This window comes from Delphinus delphis, chromosome 12 (assembly GCF_949987515.2).
Source record: "Delphinus delphis chromosome 12, mDelDel1.2, whole genome shotgun sequence".
Taxonomy (NCBI): Eukaryota; Metazoa; Chordata; class Mammalia; order Artiodactyla; family Delphinidae; genus Delphinus; species Delphinus delphis.
Genome location: NC_082694.2, coordinates 71,075,590 through 71,098,196, shown reverse-complemented (window position 1 = coordinate 71,098,196; position 22,607 = coordinate 71,075,590). Strand labels below are relative to the sequence as shown.

General features: G+C 51.5%; 1 protein-coding gene across 1 annotated transcript in view; it reads right to left on the bottom strand.

The window, feature by feature from the left end:
• ADCY3 (adenylate cyclase 3) overlaps positions 1-20,005 on the bottom strand; it is an 80,572-nt gene extending 60,567 nt beyond the window's left edge. Inside the window, exon 1 of the mRNA XM_060026995.1 lies at positions 19,331-20,005. Within this exon, the coding sequence (XP_059882978.1) occupies positions 19,331-20,005 (675 nt within the window). The remainder of the gene's footprint in view (positions 1-19,330) is intronic.
• Between the last annotated feature and the right edge of the window lie 2,602 nt (positions 20,006-22,607).

Genomic DNA, 22,607 nt, shown 5'->3' with positions numbered 1-22,607 from the left:
AGTAGAAATGAAACAGGGCAGGAGCAGAAACAACAAAACATCAACAGTGGTTACCGTGTAAGGGAGGGAGATTTAGGACGATTTCTCTTTTCTTCTTTTTGCCTCATCTTTCTACAGCTAATCTCTCTGTAGAGGCAAGAAAGACAAGGGGCACCATCTGAAGTTTCTACTGTTCCATCCACTCGCTTGGAACACCCTGACTGTCAGCAGACCTGGCGACCCTTAACATCTTTTTTTTTTTTTTAATTTATTTATTTTGGCTGTGTTGGGTCTTCGTTGCTATGCACAGGCTTTTTCTAGTTGTGGCGAGCGGGGGCTACTCTTTGTTGTGGTGCGCGGGCTTCTCATTGCGGTGGCTTCTCTTGTTGCGGATCACGGGCTCTAGGCGGGCGGGCTTCAGTAGCTGTGGCTCGCGGGCTCTAGATCGCAGGCTCAGTAGTTGTGGCGCACGGGCTTAGTTGCTCCGCGGCATGTGGGATCTTCCCGGACCAGGGCTCGAACCCGTGTCCCCTGCGTTGGCAGGCAGATTCTTAACCACTGCGCCACCAGGGAAGCCCCCGGGGACCCTTAGAAACAGAGACTCCTCTTCACGGAAACTCCCTCCTTGCACTCAGAGGCCCTCAGTAAACACCCCGTGGTGGGGAGCCCCACCCCAGAGCCGCTGAGAACCTCCCCTGGGCACCTGTTTCTACGGGACACACCTCGCCTCCTGCCAGACTTCTCAAAGGGCCAGCTGCGAAGATAAACCTTCCGACAGCCTTCAAACAAGATCCGGGCGCAGCACCCGAGGGCCTCGCCCCCCGCCCTCCCGCTCTGCTCGGTGAAGGGCGGGGATTTGGAACCACCAGGAGTGAAGGGAGACGCCCCCGCCCAGAGCTGCCCAGCCAATCGTCTGTCACTCATCGTTCAGTGCCAACACGTGCAAAGGAGGCCCCCTCTCGTAAACTGGAGCTGGTTATCCCCACAGAATCACCATCTCCTCTCACTAATGAGCCTTCCCTGGGGAAAGGCAGGGGCAAGGTGGCTGCAGTCAGTCGCGATGGTTCCACACAGAGTAATCGCTGCTGGCATAGAGGGCCTCTCGCCATCGCCCTCGAGGTCCCTTACAAACAACGCACACAGCTCACTTGGTCTAAGTTCTTTGGACCTGGTTTTCTTCCTCTTCCCTCAAATGCTTTGTCCACCCGTGAGTGCTACCCCCGTCCTTTCCCTCAGAGACCGGCCACCCAGCTGGCAGGGATTTTCTCACCCTGGGAACACACATAACCCAGGTTTCCAAAAGAGCTCTAAAACCATCCCCTGGCTTCCGGAGAAGTTCCCGACTTTAAAAATATTTCCCTTTGGTTTTTGCCTAATTTCCCCACTAATCGGCCTTACACTTTTTTTTTTTTTTTTTTTTTTTTTTGCGTTGCATGGGCCTCTCACTGTTGTGGCCTCTCCTGTTGTGGAGCACAGGCTCCGGACGCGCAGGCTCAGCAGCCATGGCTCACGGGCCCAGCCACCCCGTGCCATGTGGGATCTTCCCGGACCGGGGCACGAACCCGTGTCCCCTGCATCGGCAGGCGGACTCTCAACCACTGCGCAACCAGGGAAGCCCGGCCTTACACTTTTGACACATAAGAGACCAGATCTTCTCCCCACCTGAGTGGAGGACTGAGGCCCATATCAGCATCACCAGTGGCCTGCCCACAAGGGCATCCGAGTCTCTCCCAGCTCACGGCCGGCACCACACTTCCTGTGGCATCCTTCCTCTATGGGCCCCCGAGAACCATCTGTCCCTACCCTTCCCAATTAACACACACACACACACACACACACACACACACACACACACACACGCCATCTCTCAGTAAGGTAAACACTCAGGGACAGTAAAACACAGCAGTTAGAAACTGGGCTTGAATTCCAACTCTACCACCACTGGCTGTGGCCTTGGAAGATGTAACCACTGCTCTAAGCTTGCTCCCTCCTCTATGAAATGAGAATAACATGATTCCTACCTCAGGGTGGGTTTGAGAATTTGTGAAGACGATGATGTAACGCCCCTGGCACAGTACTGTGCTGGGCACACAGCAAGTCTTAATAAGTGTTGGCTATTATGATTAGGTGTATGATAAATTCCCAGAATCACCACAAAACTTTGTTCCCAATTCTCCAGCTCTCTTCATCTCCTTTAATACGTCTTCTCAACACCTGGGAAGGCGGTAAGTACCAACGGCTCCCAAACCTGTTCTAAGGTTCTACCCTCAGACATTCTGCTTTAGTATATTTGGTGGAGGGCCAGGAATCTGCATTCTGAAAAGCGCTCCTCCCCCACCCAGGAGATTCCAACGCCACCAGTCCTGTAACCTGATTGCTGCATTTTACTATTTAAATATGATTCTGTGTCCCTTGGCGCTGTCCTGTAAAGTTCATCCTGATATGAACTCCCATTGTCCCTCCCTATGGCTCTCAACAGCTTTCCTGCTGCCACGGCCCTCCCCCATTGCCCGTCAGCTCTCCCCGAGTCCACTGCGTGCCGGCCGGGCTGCAAGGCTGCTGATGCAGCTCCATCCCAGGACCCTGCTCCCAGCTGAAGGGCTCAGTCCCTCTCCTGTCCCTCTGCCCAATCCCTATTGGGAAGCCCCTTGTGGCAATGCCAGCAGCTGCGAGAGCCAACTGCCCAGACCATACTTATCAAGTACTTTCCTAGCCCACAGTGCTCTGCCTGCTGTGTGGGGACACCAGTAAACCTTGAGCCATTCGTCAGCAAGTCCTCCTCCAGCCCCTACCCGGGAGGCAGAGTGACACCATGCAATGAACAACAGCTCTGGAGCCAGACAAGTTCCTAATTATCATTCCTTAGCAAGTCCCCTAAATCAGGGGCCCTGGTATATTGCAAAAGTTACCAAAATGGGACACAGAGACATAAAGTGAGCAAACGCTGCCAGGAAAATGGTGCCAATAGACTTGCTTAACGTAGAGTTGCCACAAACCTTCAGTCTGTAAAACACACAATGTCTGAGAACTGCAATAAAGCAAAGTACAATGAAATGAGGTATGCCTGTATGCATCTTCAACTTAATATAGTCTACTTCAAATATTATTACTTTACATATAGTATAACGGTATATTTTCATTTCTTGCCTGTCTTTTGTTCTATTGTTGTCATACATTATTCTTCTATGTTATAAACTCCACAGTACCTCATTTATATTTCTGCTTTAGTCTTTTAAAAAGAGATTAAAAATGAGAAAAAATAACTTTCATTTTCCCACAGATTTACTATTTAGAGGCCTATTCATTCTTCTGTGCAGTCCAAATTTCTATTTAGTATCATTTTTCTTCTGCTTGAAAAATTTTCATTAATACTTTTTGTGGTGCAGGTCAGCTGGTGATGAATTCTCTCCACTTTAATTTGTCTACAAAAAAGGCTTCACTTCACTTTCATTTTTTGAAGGACATTGGGTATAGAATTATAGATTGACCTATTTTTCAGTTCTATTGTCTTCTGCCCTGAATAATTTCTGGCTAGACATCTACAATCATTCTTATCTCTGTTCCTCTATGTAATGTGTCTTTTTTTTTCTTTCTTTCTGGTTGTTTTTATGAGTTCCTCCTTAACTACTAGTATTAAGCAACTTGATTATGATGTGCCTTGGTAGGATTCTCTTTATTTTTACTCTTTAGATTTATCTGAGTTATTTTGAGCTTCTTGAACTGTGGGTTTATAGTTTTCATCAAATTTGGAAATTTTTTCACTATTAGAAAAATGCTTTTTCTGTCTTCTCTCTGTTCTTCTTCTGGGACTCTGCTGCTCGCACTGCCTACAGAATGTAGTCAAAGCAATCTCAAATCGCTTTCTAGGTCATCCACTTGAGATCCCAAACTGCCTTCCAGCCTTCTCTTTTACTATCTCATACACCCAATTCTGCAGTCAAAAGTTCTCTGTGTGTGTGTGTGTGTGTGTGTGTGTGTGTGTGTGTGTGTGTGTGTATGCATCCTCACACCACTGCCCACCAGCAACTGTCTCTGCCCCTTACCAATCCAGGGCTCAAAATCTAATTTCCCCTTCATGGCACACCTCAGTACTGCCTCCTCCGTGAGAACTTTCCCAAGCAAGACAGAATGATGCCTTTTCTCTGTACTCTCACAGGTCTTGTCTGTCACAGTGGCTCCTTGAGAGCTTGCGGACATCCTGTCAAGTCATTTTGGGATGAGTCCCACCCTCAGACCCAAAAGAAAGAAAGCTATTGGACCCTGTGATGGGAGTAAGAGCGATGTTCTGTCAAAATGCGCCTATGCGAGACTTTGCTGAGGAAGAAGTTGAGCACACAGTATTTTAGGAAAGAGTGAGTCAGGCAGCATCTCTCCTTTTTCCAAAGGGAAAAATGAGACACACAGCAGATTAAGTCAATTATACTGAGCCAGAGGAAACATCCTCCAAGGATCTTCACTCTCAGACCAGTCTCTCAATGTAGCTCTCAAGAGCTGGAAAAAAAACATTCCAGCTTCCGACGTCCTTATAAAACCAGGGGGGCAGGAGTAGGCAATCATGATCCAGGAAGCTACTCAGCTCTTGGATCCAGGTCTCTGGGGAGAGATCCCTGGCCTGGTAAGGTGTGGGAGGCCCCAAGAAAGCAAACAGAATTCCCAAAATTAGAAGAACAAAAGCAAAATGGACCACGCAACCAAGAGCAGCTCACCAGCAGAAGACAAGAAGCCTGAGGCCATCCCAGTTTTACACTGGAAAGTCTTTCAATGGCCCAGAACGCCACACCATCCCTTCAAACACGCCCACACCAGGTGACCTGCGCTCCTTCCATCTCCACCTCTCATTCTCCCCACACAACCACATGCTCAACAGCCTCCTACCTGAACAACTTCCTCCTACCACCCCAATGGCCCCTCACTCACTCCTTTCACTCCATTACCCCAATGTCACCTGCCTGCAATGCCCACCTACCCCTCCCAGCCACCCGCCTTGGACGCTCCCGTCTCCACCTAAGTTCCCGAAGCAGAGCCACTCTGGCTACTTAGGAACAGACTCTCCATCTCCTGCCTGCTTCCTGCTCCTGTCACGGGGTCCCTGCCCCAGCGCACAGTGGGGCACAGTGGAGCACAGAGTGCCCTCTTTGAGGGGTCAGAAGAGTACTGGCCTAGGGGCCAGGAGACCAAGGCTACAGACAGAGGCACTGAGACTGTCTGTGGGGCCTCAAGCAAGTCACTTCCCCTCTGGGCCTCAGCATCCCCTCTGGAAACGCTCAGTAATATCTCCGAGGCCACCCCTCCTGGCATAAGCAGTATGGGCAGCAGGGGCAGAAAGCAGCAGGAACGAGATCCTCTTAGGTGCAAACCCCAAGCCCTCCAGATCTGTAAATACCACTCAAGCACAATGCAGTTTGGCACCTCCCAACAGGGATACAGTCTGGGGTTTTACACAGTGACAGATAAGCATATCATCATAGTAACACCTGCATCTGAATGGGGCTCTGTGGTTTACAAAGCGCTTCCACTCATCTTCTCATTACAACCTTGGCCACAACCCTGGAGGAGCGAGTGCGTATCACCAGCACGGCAAGATCATGAAGTGAGCACTAGTCTAGGAGCTTTATTAGCTCGTTGAGAGATTTAGTAACGAAGGCCCAGAGAGGACTAAGCAAGGTGACCAAGATCTCAGAGCTGGAAGAGGCAGATCCAGCCGCTGGAGCCCAGCACCCGGCCTGGCGGCTGGCTCGTGCTCACGGGGCTCCCACCCCCTATTCTCCTCACTTACCGAGGAGGAAACCAAGCTCAGCAACATCAAATGGTTTTCCTGAGACCTGCGCCCACAGGGGCAGAGTTTGAGCTCCACTCCTGTTCACTGAAGAGTTGGTGATAAAACAGGCAAAGTCACAAACACAAAGGATGTCAGCACTCGGTGGGTACGTGGATACGACGACGCTTCCTCTCAGCTAGAGGAGCGGCTGCAGGTGCACGCGAGGGGCCACCAGAGTGGACCCCATGTGGGGGCCCCTGGCTGAAGGAGGGAAGGGCTTCAGTTCATGGGGACACGTCACCACCTCGAGGGGGACACCAGCTACCGGAGAGGAATGTGTGGACGTTAGCGCTGACAGGTTTGCTTCGCTGATCTGCCGAAACTTACATACACAACCTCTCAATCCTAAATGTACACATATCACATAACAATGCAAATTCACAGAATGCTCTCTGGAAGTATACCCACCACACACTTGGCAACGGCTGCCTAGGGTGGGGGGGGCGGCAGAGGAAAGGGGGGCTTCTACTTTTATGCTTCGTACTTCTGCCTCGGTTGAATTATTTCTTACAATAAGCACAACACATGATATAGAAGAAAAATCAATCGTCACATCTATCGATCTGTAAAAAGGGACCCAATGTTATGTTAACAGTAGGTATCCTTGAAAGATAATATCATGGGTAATATTTTCCCGTACTACTTAGTATTTCCCAGGCTTTCCACAATGAGCACATCTATTACTTTTATATTAAACAGAACCATATGAAGTGAAATTGCCATTGTTTGCACGTTGAAAGTGGTTGGATATTGGCCATTTCATGCGGTTCAGCTTACTAAAAATTCATGCATCAACATTCAACAACTATTTATGGAGGGACTGCTCTGCGCCAGGTCCATATCCAGATGATTCTTTTTTATTTTTTTTTAAAGAAAGTAAATAAACCAGGACTTCCCTAGTGGCACAGTAATTAAGAATCCGCCTTCAAAAAAAAAAAAAAAAAGAATCATCCTGCCAATGCAAGGGACACGGGTTCGAGCCCTGGTCCAGGAAGATCCCACATGCCGCGGAGCAAATAAGCCCGTGCACTGCAACTACTGAGCCTGGGTTCTAGAGCCAGCAAGCCACAACTACTGAACCTGCATGCCACAACTACAGAAGCCCACGCACCTAGAGCCCGTGTTCCGCAACAAGAGAAGCCACCACAATGAGAAGCCTGTGCACCGCAACAAAGAGTAGCCCTGGCTCACCGCAACTAGAGAAAGCCCGTGCGCAGCAGTGAAGACCCAATGCAGCCAAAAATAAATATTTATTTTTTAAAAAAATGTAAATAAACCAAGCTGGGCCTCCCTTGTAGGCAGGACCCGAGGTTACTGTCTCTGTATCCCCAGGAACTTGTGTAAACATGTGTCCAGATCATACGTGTTTGGCTGAGTGAAAAGATAAATTTGTAGACAGAAGGACAATAGATGTCCATCAACAGGCACACACATGCAATTATACATCCTAAGTAATCAACAACAAACACAGTATCCCTGTAGGAAAAGAAGAGGGCAGACAAAGAAGAGGACGGGTCAGATTCTGGGTAACCTGATAATCGTGCTGATGTTTATTGCTCCGGCAGGGCGACAGGAACAGAGAAGCAGTGGGAAAGGGAGAGGTATAGGGGGCGTGCAGGCTGCAGAGGGACACGGCCGTGGTCAGAGGGCAGCCCAGGGAGGCAAACATACCTCCAGCCCCGAGCAGCAGTTCCAGCGGAACGGTCCCTGGGAACAAACAGTTCCTCAGCCGCCCCAATCCCTTAAACAGTACACCCTGCCAGGCCGGGAACATTCCGTCAGTCTCTGGAGAGCTGTCCTGCCATCTAAGCAGCAGTGGGCTCCTCTATATTAACTTCAATTTTCACGTGGACTATAATTCTTTTATTAAGACCTGATGCCTAAATTTTCCAGGAGTGGAGACCACCCTCCCCACCAAACCTCAAATTACAGCTGTAGAATTTTACCTCTAGCATTTGTGTCCTGCGACAAGGCAAGATGGGCAGGGTTCTTAGAGCAGGCAGGGGGAAATGCGTGTAAAACGGAAGAAGGTGGACTTCCCTGGTGGCGCAGTGGTTGAGAGTCTGCCTGCCGATGCAGTGGACGCGGGTTCGTGCCCCAGTCCGGGAGGATCCCACATGCCACAGAGCGGCTGGGCCCGTGAGCCAAGGCCGCTGAGCCTGCACATCCGGAGCCTGTGCTCCGCAACGGGAGAGGCCACAGCAGTAAGAGGTCCGCGTACCGCAAAAAAAAAAAAAAAAAAAAAAAAAAAAAGGGGGGGGAGAAGGCACCCCAAGCACCACGTTTCAGTTTGCAGCCAAAGAGAAGTGCTAGCATGATGTAAGGTCCGGAAATGTCACCTGAGGACTTCTTGAAAAAGTTCAATGGGTTAGGCTGAAGAGGAGACAGAGAGAGAACAAGATGGCTGAACTCAAATATTAGGAGGGCTGCTGGGTAGAGAGCAAGAGGCAGACGTGTACACTTCCTCTGGATAAACTAGAACCAGGACCAGATGCTAAGAGGGGGCAGGATGGGGCTCCAGTAGGAGGGCCAGGAGCAAAGCTTATCCACCCCCTGTAAAACCTGCTGACCTTACACGCACAGCTGGCAGGATCCTCTCCAAAACTTTCCTGCACATCTGCTCCGACTTCTGGAGTGTCTCCCAAAAGTCAGTTGTGTTTAGTCCCAAACCTGCTTATGTCAGTTGTTTTTTGGTATTACATTTACATAACTTACTGAAGAACCTAAACAGATAAAATATGAGTATGAAAGACAGTTGTTATTTCTAAGAAAAGTAAAGTGAACATTTTGGAAGTTCCTGAATAAATGTAAGTAGCTAATAGAAACTGCTGCTGAATTAGACGTGGGCAAAACTGCAAAAATTTAGCCCCCCCAAAAAAAGTCATAAAAATCTAGGATTCTGTACCTAGATTATTTCCAAGTGACTTTTAATCCTCCCTCCACTTTAAGGAAACTAGAAATTACAGAGGACACATCTTAGCTACAAAAGGCCTCAAGGAACACCAACAAGAGCACCCAGATGCAAAGGAAAGATTTTTCCTTTCCACAAAAGCAGCTAAATGTTTTCAACTGAAATAAGCTATTTTAAATGCATATAAATGTATATATTTATGTGCAATTTTTTGTGATTGCTGGATTCTACTGACTTTTAAAAATCTACTTTGTTGAGTTATAGTTTGCATACAATAAAGAGCACCCGTGTAAAATGTGTATTTTGGGAATTCCCTGGCGGTCCAGTGGTTAGGACTCTGCACTTCCACCGCAGGGGGCCGGGCTTCAATCCCTGGTTGGGGAACTGAGATCCCCCAAGCCACGTGGCACGGCCTAATAATAATAGTAGATAATAAAATGTATATTTTGATGAGTGTTGACAAATTCACACAGCTGTGTGACTACATCCACAATCACCACAGGGAATGCTTCCTTCACCTCAGAATGTTCTTTGTGCCCCATCCAAACCCCCCCTCGCCCCACAGTGTCGAAGGCATCATGGCTCTTACACACACAATGTGTCAAGGTCATCCAATGACCACCGGTGCTTACCACCATCTAGCTTTGTTTTTACTCCCTTTTTTCCCACATACAGTAAAATTCACTCTCTCTGGTGTATCATTATGTGTTCTGACACACAGCTGTGTGACCACTATCACAATAATTTAACTTTTTGCATTAACTGACCAACCACCTCTCTCAATCTCATCAGATTAGAGGACTTGCACTGCATTTGGACCTAGAAGGCTTGGGCTTGACACCAACCACACTGCATCTTCACTCTATCCTGGGCACTTTATTACCCCTGTAAATTGAACTGTGAGCTCCACGATCTTTTCTACCGCTAAATCCAGTGATAAGTGTCATGAGGTGTGCATGAAAACGAACAAAATGAGGCCACCCAGGAGCAACGGGGACACCCCACAGCCCTGTGTCCCCTTTATTCGCAATAAAGGGAACAAGCTCCACACAGCTCAAGCATTCAACCTAATGGAAGAGCAGGTTTGACACTCCTCCAGTCCAAATCATTCCAGAGACTTCCTTCCCTGTCTCCCCCACCTGCCACTAAATTTTTTTTTAAACATCTTTACTGGAGTATAATTGCTTTACAACATTGTGTTAGTCTCTGCTGTACAATAAAGTGAATCAGCTATATGTATACATATATCCCCATATCCCCTCCCTTTTGCGTCTCCCTTCCACTCTCCCCGTCCCACCCCTCTACGTGGTCACAAAGCACCGAGCTCATCTCCCTGTGCTATGCGGCTGCTTCCCACTAGCTATCTGTTTTACATTTGGTAGTGTATATATGTCCATGCCACTCTCTCACCTCGTCCCAGCTTACCCTTCCCCCTCCCCGTGTCCTCAAGTCCATTCTCTACGTCTCCTGCTACTAATCTTAACTGATTCCTCCAAAAAGAAGGAATAAAGGAAGAAGATATTAAGTGAAAAGCCACGGCTGTGATGCAAACCAACAACCCTGCATCAAAAGTACAGAATTCTTTGTCCTCACAGGGAACTTCAACTGAAAAGCATGCGTCTCGTTTCTAAGACAACAACAAGAAAAATGGTGGCCCAGCAAAAAAATTGATAAATAAATAATGGGGTGATGAGTGTCTGATGACCCAATCCAGGTGCCCTGCAGACATCCAGAGCATGGAGCTGCTCTTCCCTCCCCTGGGGTTGGCCCCAGCTTTTTAAACATTCCTCTCCATCAGAGCCACTAATACTAATGACAGCGACAGCCAAAGCAACAAGCATTTTTCTAGCGCCAGCTGTGTATCCGGGCCTGCACCAACCAAAAGGACATGTTTTCATCGCTAGTGTGTGTTTCATCCCTACACTAACCCAGCGAAGGAGGTGTTATTAGGCCACTTCACAGAGCAGAAACTAGACTTAGACTGAATAATGTACACAGGATCCCCCAGCTGGTAAGTGGGGGGAGCCAGGAAGTAAACCAAGTCAATGACTATGAAGCCAGGGCTCTCAAATTCCCGAAGCAGAAAAGCCCACCCACGGGTCAGGCTTCTGAGGCCCCTGGGTTAGTTTAAAATGTAGAGGTCAGTTGGTCTGAGACAGGACACTGAAGGGACAGGACATGGTGGTTCCCTAAAGTAACCACCTACATTGGGCCCTTTACTGAAATAAAGAGGCAGTGTCCCAGATCTGTCCCCAGAGATGGGCAATATAATATTCACAACTGCAACCCCAATTTAGGGAAGGGGGATTAATGTGTCTTCCAGAGTGCTCAATACTGCACGATGAAAGATAAACTGTAATCATGTGTAGGAGTTTAGAAAACAGAGTGCTGACAGGTGAGAAACTGTGGCACTTTTCTGGCAATCTGGGGGAAGCTGTGTCTAGCTGACAGCGTCGCCCAGTGCTGGGAAACGAGCCCGGGGGCGGCAGGGGGCAGCTCCCAGCCCCAGCCTGGGAAGATGACCGCCCCCCAGCACCAGGCAATGCCCTTTGCTCAGATCCCCCTCCAGGAAATTAGTGATGTGGTTTCTTAGGAATTTGCAGTAAATCTGTGCCAAGTAAAAGAGTATTCCCCTTCCTGGGAGGGTGGGAAGGGCCACCTACCACCAGCAGGTCGGTGACTAAGCCTTGGGCTTATGGGTCAGTCTCTTAAGAATGAGACCCAGGGGGATCAATGCCCCAGGGCCTGGTCCCCTTGGGTGAAAAACTCAGCCTTCCAGGTGCAGCCGAGGAGCCCACCTAGGGCCGACTCTGGCCTGGAAAGGTGGCTGCCCAGCCTGACGCTGCCAGCTCTGACTCAGCTGGCCCCACGTTACATTTCATGGGGACCAGCCCTAAAATGACGCGGAACACAACCCACAACCACGGAAATCCCGCCAGGGTTCCAATCCAGTCTGCTTACGCTGGGATTTTGAATGGGGGTAAAGCGTGAGGTGGGATTTCTTCTGAAACGTGTCATTTTCTTTTCTGTTTACAACAAAGAAAGTGCTCTTGAAGAGAGGAACGGGAAAGGGGAAGACAAGGTTTCATTACTAATCAAAGCAAATTTCTTCAGAACCACAAAGAGGAATTTTGCTGGGAGAAACAGCTGAAAACGTGATCAGAGGAAGGAAGGAGCATTAGATATAAAATCACCAGGAGGGGACAGGAGAGAGGCCATGGGCCTGCTAGTATTACATACAAATAATAATAAGTAAATGAAATATAGATGATAAATACATAAAATTAATAAATTAAGAGTAACCAAATGCCCTACAGAAAAGGAACAGTTGAGTTAATTATGGTACATTTAGCCAACATCATATTATGCAGCCATTAAAAATGATGATTGCAAGGCTTCCCTGGTGGCGCAGTGGTTCAGAGTCCGCCTGCCAATGCAGGGGACACGGGTTCGTGCCCCAGTCCAGGAAGATCCCACATGCCGCGGAGCAGCTGGGCCCGTGGGCCATGGCCGCTGAGCCTGCGCGTCTGGAGCCTGTGCTCCGCAACAGGAGAGGCCACAACAGTGAGAGGCCCGCGTACCGCAAAAAAAAAAAAAAAAAAAAAAAAAAAGAAGTGGCAAAGGAGTACTGATTAGCACTCTTGAAGAGTTATATAAGTCTTGCTTTAAAAACATCATTCTCTAATCACTTAGGTTAGTACCAGAACATTTCCCTAGCCTGGATCTAACCAAAAATTTATCAAACTGTCAACCAGAGTTGATGAGGAAGGAAGTAAAGATAAAAGCAAAGCAGGAAGGTATTTATTCAACAAACATTTATAGAGTGACAGTCAGGACCAAGGCACTGCAAGGGGCTGCAGAGGGCCTGTACTATTGGTCTTACTCTCCTTGAGGCAAACAACAACCTGCTAGGAAGACAAATTCGACATGTTTCTGAAGGATGCACACTGGCAAATTCCCACCTCCTGGGAAAGGAATACCAACGCCAGAGCCAGGCTGCCCATCTAGCTGACATGTGGACAGAAAGGTCCGGCACTGGTGCTGGGGTCGTGACTAGTGCAGCACCCTGGACAGAGAGGGTATGCGTGCTGGAAAAGTTAAGAAAAAAATTCTTCTTCTGAAGGTAAGGTAAGGCAAAGCCCGTGCAGGTGAACCACGAGCCATCATCTTTTCATGTGCAATGCAGTTTCTAACTTTCTGAAAAATCTTAGAAATGATGTATTGGCTCTCATAGAGAACCAATACCTTCAAAAAGTTATATACAGTCATCTCTCAGTATCTGGAGAAGACTGGTTCTAGGGGCCTCCGTGGATAACAATGGCATATATAAAATGGCATCGTACAACGAAGACAGTCGGCCCTCCGTATCTGCAGGTTTCACATTCACAGATACAGAGGGCTGACTGTACAGCCAACTATACAGCGGACCACATTTCTCACTTCTGAGGCATCCTGTGGTACCCCACCCAGACTCATGGCTCTCTTCATCTCTTCTCCCCAACATCCACCACGTGCCACCTGGTTTAGGAAACAGCCTCAGAAGACGGCTGCCCTCCATTCTTTCCTTCCCTGTATGTACATATCACCCTCATGTCAAGGTGTAGAATCCATTTCCCCTTATCTTGCACCTGGGTTACCCCTGTGATGTGCTTTGACCAATAGTGATGGGTCTAGCCTTTAAAACCTCTGAGAGCTACCACTGTCTCCCAGACACCACCATGCTCCACCATGCTGTGAGGAAGCCCAAGCTAACCCACTTGGAGGGGTCACTGGAGAAGCTCGACGGCTTTAGACATGTGAGTAAGGCCTTCTTAGAGCTTGCCAACAGAGCTGTCAGCTGAATGCCGGCAATGAATGAAACAGTCCAGGCAGCCAAGTGAGTGACCTCGGCCAGTGCCACGTGAGGCAGAGAAGCATCCAGCTCAGCACGGTCAACCCAGAGAATCATGAGATAAACTGTTATTGTTTTAAGCCAAGAACAGTTGTTATTGCTTTAAATTTTGAGGTTATATGTTATATAACCACGGATAACTGAAACAGGGTAAATGAAGGAATACATGTGCAGTAACGCCACTGAGAAACGGGCCAACCCACATTAGTGAACTTCCTAGAGAGCCCAAATGTAATCCTTATTTGTCCAAATGTGTTCTTATCCATTTCTGACAAAAACGTTTTTAGAATGCAGTATTAGACCTCACTTTATACTGACTGTAATTTAATATTCTCTTGAAGTGGGCGTCATGATTACAGATATTGGTGACTACAATGTCCTGTAATGTAACAATGCCTCCTAAAGGGGCATAAGGAATGTCGGCTGCAACACGGAACCCCCAGACAGCTCTGCTCCTTGATCAGTGGCAATACTTCTGCCCCTAGAAACACCTCCTCAACCCCCATGTTGTTCCTTCTTATGGTTGTGGGTGGAGAAACTAAAGACCCAATCCTGTTGGAACTGTATCTCAACAGACTCTTAGGGAAGATCTTTTATGACTGCAGAAGAGAAGGAACTCTGGAATCCCACTGACCTAGATTCGAACCCTGCTCCTCTACCTTCTAGCTATGTGGCTCTGGACAAGCCATTTCACTCATCACACATTTCAGTTTCCCCCTCTGTAAAAAGGAAATACTTTCTACCTCTTGCTGGAAAATACTTGACTGAAATACAGCAAGAGTTCAGTAAACTGAGTACCTTGTCCATCCCCATGTTCGCTGGGTTTCCACCTAGGGGTTATCTCTGAGCTCACACGTCTGAGTGTCGGTCAGGACTGTACCCGCGGTAAAGCAGATCATCACGAGTACATATGTTCATGAGGGGACAGCTGGGCGTTGGCTGAAGGTTTATTCAGGGTTGAAGCACACTACTGGGATTCACTGCACATTGACGAAGAAATTGCAGAATAACCTGGAGTCCTAGCAATTCTGCCTCTTGGAGATTTCACCAGACCTTGGCATGGAGACTGGTGCCTGGACCTGGCCCCACTGACGCGGCCCTCTCCGGAAAAACCCGGCTGATGACAAAGTGTTGATTTAAAATAATAAACACGAGGACTCCAATGTGCATGGCAAAATGTCAGTGAAATCACGTGGGTGAAAGGTGGGACCTAAAATGCATTTGCACGATGATGCCAGACTGGGAACACCCTGTTTACACACAGAAAAGGATCAGAAAAGGCCCCAGAGAAATGTGACCAGGGGAAGCACTGAGGGGGGAACTTCCTGCAAAGTTGTTCACATGTTCAATAATTGACTATTCTTCCCCCATGTGCAGCTGGATTCGATGGCCTCCTGGTCCCCTTCTGTGCATTTCCTTATTATCCCGGTTCCTACATGATACCCATCTGCACGCTTTTTGTAGAGGATGAGCCATCTGTGGGACAGGGGCAGAGCCCAGGGCCAAAGGACCAAGAACCGGGTTGGCTTTGCCCCCTCCCAGCCTGTGTCCTGCACACACGCCTCAGCTGCTCAGAGCCCCAGGCTGCTGCCTCCCCGCCCAGCTCCCGTTCCTGCTTCCCCCACTCACTTCTCATACACTCCTGGCCACGTTCCCAACAGGAACATTCTGTCACAGGCTTCTCCCTGCCCTTGCAACCAATTCCCAGGGTGAAACAGAGGGGCGCTTCCTATGATATTTTAGGTCCTCCCACCTCTTGGCACTGTTCTTCAACACTGCTTATAGCAAAGGCATCTGGGGGCAGCCACAGATGCAGGAAGGAGGCCCAGATGCCAGCTTCCAGAGAAAAAGAGGCTTTCAGGGAAGCCCCCTGCCCTCACACCCACCATCTCACTCACCAGTGATCCCTCCCCAGTTACCCAGCCCCTCTGTCTTCTCTTGTCCTCCTGAGCCTCAGTTTCCTCATCTGTAAAATGGAGCCAGTAACACCCAGGAGTGATTGAGACGATGTGTATGAACTTTAGCTCTGGCCTACAGACAGGGCACCTGAAGCATCAGCTTCCTCACACCCTCCCCACTGAAGCCCCCCGGAGCCGAATGTTCATTCACTGGGCGAACGATTTGCTCTGTGATTTGTAGGTGTGAAAGGAATCACACATCCGCTGCTCTATCATGTTCTCATTTGTGAATAAAGGTCTTAACAGGCTAGTAACTCCAAGAGAGAGTTTTGCCCCTAAATAGCCTTTCTGCTGTGAAATAAAGCCATAAAATATTTTTCAGGGGTACCTCGCCCCTAGCTTGCCACAGTCTCATTCCTTTAAGGACCCCGTCAGAAGCTAACAGGTGTCTGTGGGCACATGTGAGGGTCTTGGGAGCAGCCATGGGCTGCAGGAATGTTCCCTACCTCGGCTGCATTTTCTCCCCACTCCCATCTCCCCCTTCATCCTCCCCCATCAGCAGCTGCCTGGTCCTGCCCTCCACCCCCTCCTGCTTCATCAGCTCACCCCTTGGGCAGCGCAGGGTGAGTAAAAGGCAAGCTGGGCCAGGAGCCAGGCAGGGGGAGGGATGTGGGAAAGGCCTGCCGGCCGCAGCTTGCTCCTCTCTCCCTCCAACCCCACGCCGCGCTCTCCTCCACCACAGCCTCCGACGACATGATCTGACGCCCTTCAGTCCCAGACCCCAAAGGCTGCGAGGCCATACCTGTTGCTCAGTTAGAGCCACCCATTCACTGATAAACGAAGCCCCAGCATCGCCCCATCCCACAGCCCCGGACTCCACCTGCTGTTCAGTGGGAACCCTGACCTGCCTACCTCCCAAGAGAAGAACCCAGGCAGCGCAGGCTGTGTGGCTTGTCTCTGACGCTTCAGGCTACCCTGAGGCCCCTGTGTCCTTCTGTCTTTCTCCCACAGAGCCACATATGGGTTTGAGGGGATGAAGGGTGCAGAGGAAGAAGACTTGGGCACTGGAAAGGTTCCTTCGGTGCTGCCGGTGACAGCAGCACTTACCAACCCCCAGAAATCCAGTGTCTGCTTCCAACTGGGAAACTGGGTTCATCCCCCCACCAGCCCAGAAGGGGGTGGAGCCAACAGGTGGACGGGAGAAGAGAAAGAAAAAGGGAGTCTATGGGCAGAAGAAAGCAAAGCAAGGAGGTGCCGGGGGCTGGGGCTACTCTGATTGTGGGGGGAGGGGGGGTCTGGTTGCCGGTTCTCATATCCCTGTCCTCCAGCCCCTGCCCGCTCCTATCCCTGATGGTGCCCCATGCCGGGAGGTAACAGGGGACCAGGGGAGCTGCAGGCAGGGGAGCGAGCTTCATTCCATGGCCGGGGGGGGGGGGGGGGGGGGGGGGGGGGGGGGTCTGTGTCTAGGTGCTCTCTCCATGACAACACGGGGCCACAGGGGGCTCAGAGTTCCACCGTATTCTGAGAGACCAAATGCAGGGACACTGTGACTTAAGACTTTGGTGAGTGGGCCTGGGAACCCAGGCACCTTTTAAAAAGTCACATGATGGGACCTCCCTGATGGTCCAGTGGGTAAGACTCCATGCTCCCAATTCAGGGGGCCTAAGTTTGATCCCTGGTGGGGGAACTAGATCCCACATGCATGCTGCAACTAACGATCCTGCATGCTGCAACTAAGACCTGGTGCAGCCTAAAGAAATATTTTTTAAAATTGTTAAAAATAAAAAAAAATATATATATATATAAAAAGTCACATTAGTCCCAAACAAGTGACTCAGAAACTTCTGGAACACAGCCCACTGAAAGCTGGGGCCTCCTGCATTCTATCTCGGGCTCCCAAATGGACCTTGGGAGTCACCTCTCCCTCCCCATCTAGTCCCAAAGCTGCACCCAAGGCACTGCCTCCATGTCAAGGTCATGCTCTCCTGGGATGCTAATATTGCTATTCTTGATTTACTTATTTTTCTATCTTTTTTTTCTGTTTCCTAATCTTTTGGAGTTTTTCTTAGCAGCGCCCAAAGGACACCAGCAATCAAGGGTTCAGCCTCTTGGGCTCCAGTGGGGAGAATTTCTGATTTGCTCCCTTCATGGGCAACAAAGCACATGGGAAATTCATGTGGTCCAGGGGCCCTGGCAGAGAGGAAAGGGCTAGAAGTGACTGTTCAGTAAAAGGAAAGGGTTCAGAGTTTGATCCCAGGCCCCAGAGGCTGCCATGCCCACCTATCTGCCCCCAAGCTGTGCTTGTCACCGATTCCTGATAGGAATGCCTCTCGCGCCATTCTTGCCCAGACAGCTTCCAACAGGGCCCTCAGCTGGCAGGAGCACAACCTTAGGTTCAACAACCCGGAAGTCATGAGGGGAATGGCAGGCTGTCACCCTTTACGCACAGGGCATTGGGAGAAAAAGGGACCTTTCTGTGTACCTGCACCAATCTGTGTGCACCAGCCCAGGGCTGGGCCCCTGCAGCATCAACACACAAAGCTTCTGTGAGAGAGGACACTGTGTGAGCCAGAATGGGAAAACAGGAAGAATATTGGTCCAAGAACTAGGAAAAATTTAAAACAGAAGAAAAACCTGTGTTTCAATCTGACTAAGCGGGAGGCAATGGGACGGCCCCACAGGTTTCTTGCATCAACCACCAACAGCACTGTTGCGCCCCTGGACACTCAGCCCCCAATCACAGGAGACTAATGGCTTTGGCCAAGATGGCGGTAGCAGTGTGACGTAGTAGCAAGAGCACTGAAATGGGAATCTAGAAATGGACATTCCAGCCGCTGACTGCCACAACTAGCTGTGTGGCCTCAGAGAGGTCACTCTCCATCTCTGGGCTCATATATAAAATAAGCAGGTAGTGGGTAGGACGCACAGCTGTGGAATTCATTGACTCTAAGCCCTGTGGAGCCCCTGCCCCCAGATAGGTTACCAGATAATAAGTGCAGAAGGCCAGGAATCACACCTCCCGATCTCTGTAGCCCCTCAGAACCTACTCAGGGTCTTGGCACCCAGTGAGACCACAAGACTATCTATTAGTTAAGCTGAGGCCAAAATTTCGCCCCTTCCACAGGAAGGCATCCTCTGGAACCAGCAGACACCCCCTCACTGTGGCCGGCGACCCTGGCCCCGTTTGCATCCCCATGACATGCCTTCTGTGGGGAGACCACCACTCCCTACATCATCTGACTGCTCGGGCACCCTGAGCTCCCAGCAGAAGTGGGATTTACGACAAACACAGTCCTTCACGTCTCCTTATCTGAGGTTACCCACAACCTTTGATCTTAATAACAACCACTTGAGGCAGGCCAACTCTGTCCCCATTTGACAGAGGGGCACTGAGTCCACACACTCAGTCTCTCGCCAAAACCAGTCAATGACAAGCTAGAGACCAGAAGCCAAGGGTGCCCTCTTTCCCCACAAGAGGTCTTCCCAGCAGAGCTCAACGACAAACACAAGGCTGCCTCGCTCAAGACCAGGCCCAGGCGGGCCTTCCTGCCACCCACGCGGGCTGGGCACACGTGACAGAGTGGCCAATGTTCAGAAATCCTCCAACCCCTAAGGCCAACCACAGACAAGCTCTGTTGCAAAGCCAGGGGTTGAGGGAGAGCTGGTCCTTCCTGCACAGGCAGATGAGAACCCTAGACCACGACCCCTGCCCCCCGACATTCTGACTCAAGGGCAAAGAAAACAATGCCACCCCCATCTCCAAAATGGGTACCACCTCAGCTGAGAGCTGCTGGGAAGAGAAGCCGCTGGGTGGGACAAAAGGTGGGACTCACCTCCCTCAGCAACTGCATCCCCTTCAGCCCGTCCCGCTGCTGCTGGGCCACGGTGACCCCCAAGACGAGCGTGTGCACGACGCAGGAGACCACAGAGATGATGACGATGGGGCTGAGGCTGAGGGGCAGCGTGATGAAGAAGGAGAAGACGAAGAAGGCCTGCCAGCCCACCGTGTCGCTGGCTGCGTGGGCGCGGGAGAAGTTCAGGCCCAGGTAGGAGAAGACCTGGGCTGTTATCAGCAGCCACAGCACGTAGGGCACCACTTTCCGGGTGACCCGGTTGGGCAGCAGCCCCTTTTTGCAGAGCACAAACAGGAGGATGTCCAACACCAGCCCGACCCCGGCCACAGCCAGGGGAGCCAGCTTGTCACTGGAGAAGACCACCGCGCACATGACCACCACGTAGCAGTCGAAGAGGGCCGCGAATACCACCAGCACCAGCAGCGTCTCGTGGCGCTGCCTTTTGAAGTAGGTCTGGTACAGGTTCTCCAAGGACTCCGGCACGAAGGTCAGCCGCATGAAGCGAGGCAGGCACAGGCAGGATCCCGAGTTCCGGACAGAGATCTCATGGGTCCGGCCCACCCTGCGGTCAGGGTCAGAGGGCAGGCTGACGGAGTACTCGGCTGAGTACTCGGCCGAGTACTCAGGATCGGAGAAGCCCTGGGTCCTCGGCATCCTGGCTGGTGTCTGCTTCTACTGGCTCTGGAGAAGCGGACGGCGAACAGAGGAAGGACTCTGGAATGGGCCACCTACCAGGGCTCTTGGGGACCTGGGGCAGGCTGACGGCCGGCCCCCTCGGGCAGGAACACAGAGCTGGCTTCCCTGGCACAGGCAGCACTGACCATCTGGAACTTAAAAGGACATCACTGAGTAGAAGCCCCTCTTCCTTCCTACCTGTGCTTTCTCCACAACCCACCCCAGCTGTCCTCAAAGAATCCTTGCTCCAAGGGGCTCCAGAACCAGGGCCATTCTCCCGCCTCCCCCATGCTCACTCCACCACCCGACCACACACACTTAGTCCTGTCCGCCCAAACACTCCCGTCTCCTGTCTCTGCCTACGGACGGGCCTGGCCACCTCTCCATCCGTTGCACCCTTGGTCATCTCGTCTCTCTCAGTCCCTGACTTCCTCACATAAATCTCCTCCAGGCCCAAGCCTTAGAAGGTCTAGATAAAACATGCTAGAAAAAAACCCAGAGCCATCCTGGGGGTTCCCGAATCTTCCTCTGTTTACTTCCTTTCCCATCCAGCCCCTCGGCCACTCAGGCTCCCCACCTCGGGGCACTGTTTGCCCTCCGGAAGGCTGGCCCTGCCCCTCCGTTTACCTGTGCAGAAACTCGGGAGCCGCGTGGTCCGGGCTGGTCCCCTCGCGGGCTGCGAGGTCGAGTCACGCGTGCAGCGGGAGGGGACAGGAGGGCTCAGCGCGCCCGGGGGCTGCTTCCCACGGAGCCGCGCCGCCCCGCCAGAGCCACGGTCCCCGGCCGGGGCGCGACTCTCCCGCCGTCAGGCCGGGAATCCGGCCGGGAGAGGCGCAGGACTGCCCCTCAGCATCCACAGGCGCCCGGCCGCAGGAGGAAGGAGGAGGAGGCGGCGGCGACGGAGGCTGGAAAATTCGGGGGCGCCCGCCCCTAGGGCTGCGGCTCGCGGGGCCGGCATGCGCGGCCGGCCCCCTCCCTCTGGCCCCTCAGTGGTCGCGACGGCGCGGCTACGGGCGCACCCGGGGCCCTCCGCGGCGGGAGCGAGGGCCGAAGCCGGGGAAGCCCGCCAGCATCCTCTGGCCCGCCCGCGCGCCGAGCGGAGCTAGCCGAGTCGGGGCGCTGCGCGCTGCACAGCGAGTCCCCGCGCGGCGCTGGCGTCTCCGGGGCCACGCGCGCTTCAGGCCCCGGGAGGCGGGCGGCGCCCCTCTCTCCCCGCAGTCGCCGCCCTCTCGGCGAGCGCGTCCGTAGTGGGGGGGGGGGGGGGGGGCGGGGGTGAGGCGCCCGGCTCCAGACCTGGCCCGGCGCGGGGAAGGAGAAGCGTGAGGAGGAGCGCGGGGGCGAGTTGCAGGGCCCCTGGCGGCCCCAAGCTCCGACACCGGGCGGCGAGCTGGCGGCGACGGCTGCGTGGAAGCTCGGAGTGGGCGGTGGCAGGAAGGATGGGTTAATCAGCGCCTTTCCCCCCGCAGGCCCATCTCAGAAGATAAAAGCCCGGGACGTGCCCTCCCGCAGGTGAGGCGCGCTAGGGGCATCCCGGGCGCCCCCTCCTCTGCCGCAGCTTCCTTCCGGGCTCGGAGAGGCGGGGGCTGAGGTTTGCGGACGGCTCCCCCCGCCGGTGCGCCTGGCCTGTGTCCCCGCCCACCCTGGCAGCTTTCCGCAGAAGGGCCCGCAGCTGAGCCTGGTTCTTGAAGGAAGGGGGTAGGAGTGGCCCAGGAGGCACGTGGAATTGGGAGAGAATGCTTCAAAAAGATCTCTTGTGCACATTCCACCTGTTTGAGGCGTTTTTGAATTTACAAACTCTGTTAAAAACTCAAATGCTCCTTTGAATGGTTAAGTCGTTCAGTCTCTTACACGTTAGTATAAATTACTTTCCTTGGATTTGACAGAATATCTTGCCAAGCTCAACCACGGGCTTTAGGAATTTAGATAAAGGGAGAGGAGGGAGATAGGTTGTTTTGGAGCAAAAGTAACAATGTGGGGGAAAGAGTTGCTGAGGACAGCCAGCAGCATGAGAGGATGGGCTCCCTGGGGAGAGGAGGAGATGTAGGTAAGAGAAGGGAGAAACTCAGCCATCCAGGCCCTGGATGAAGATGCCTCCTGGACCTCTTGAGATCATCCTTAAGGGCCCTTTCCAGAACCTCAGGTGTCAACTCACAAACCTCAGGGAATAGATTCATCAGCGAATTGATCCTATCACAGCTGTTTCTGTCCGACCCTCATACTGATTCAGAAAAGCTGCCAGCCTCAGCCCAAACTTGTCGGGGCTTTGCTTCCAAACGTGAGGAATACAACATCAGATTTAGGAGGACGGTAATTTCAGTAAAGCAGCATTTCTCCCCATTGTTTCGGTTTGTTTGGAATCCAAACATTTATTTTGAATTGTTCTACAGTGTTAAAGGAGGCATGATTTTTATGTTTAACAAAGGGACATGTGTTAATAAAGGGGAAAAAAAGCTGCTAAATACTGTTTGGGCCTGCTTGGGCACAAGCGACACCCACATTGTGTCTTCTGTGAGTCCCTCCCCTTTTCCTGGCACACATGCCAACCCTTGGGGTTCTGGGGGGCTCCCCGCTCGGCAAGGCC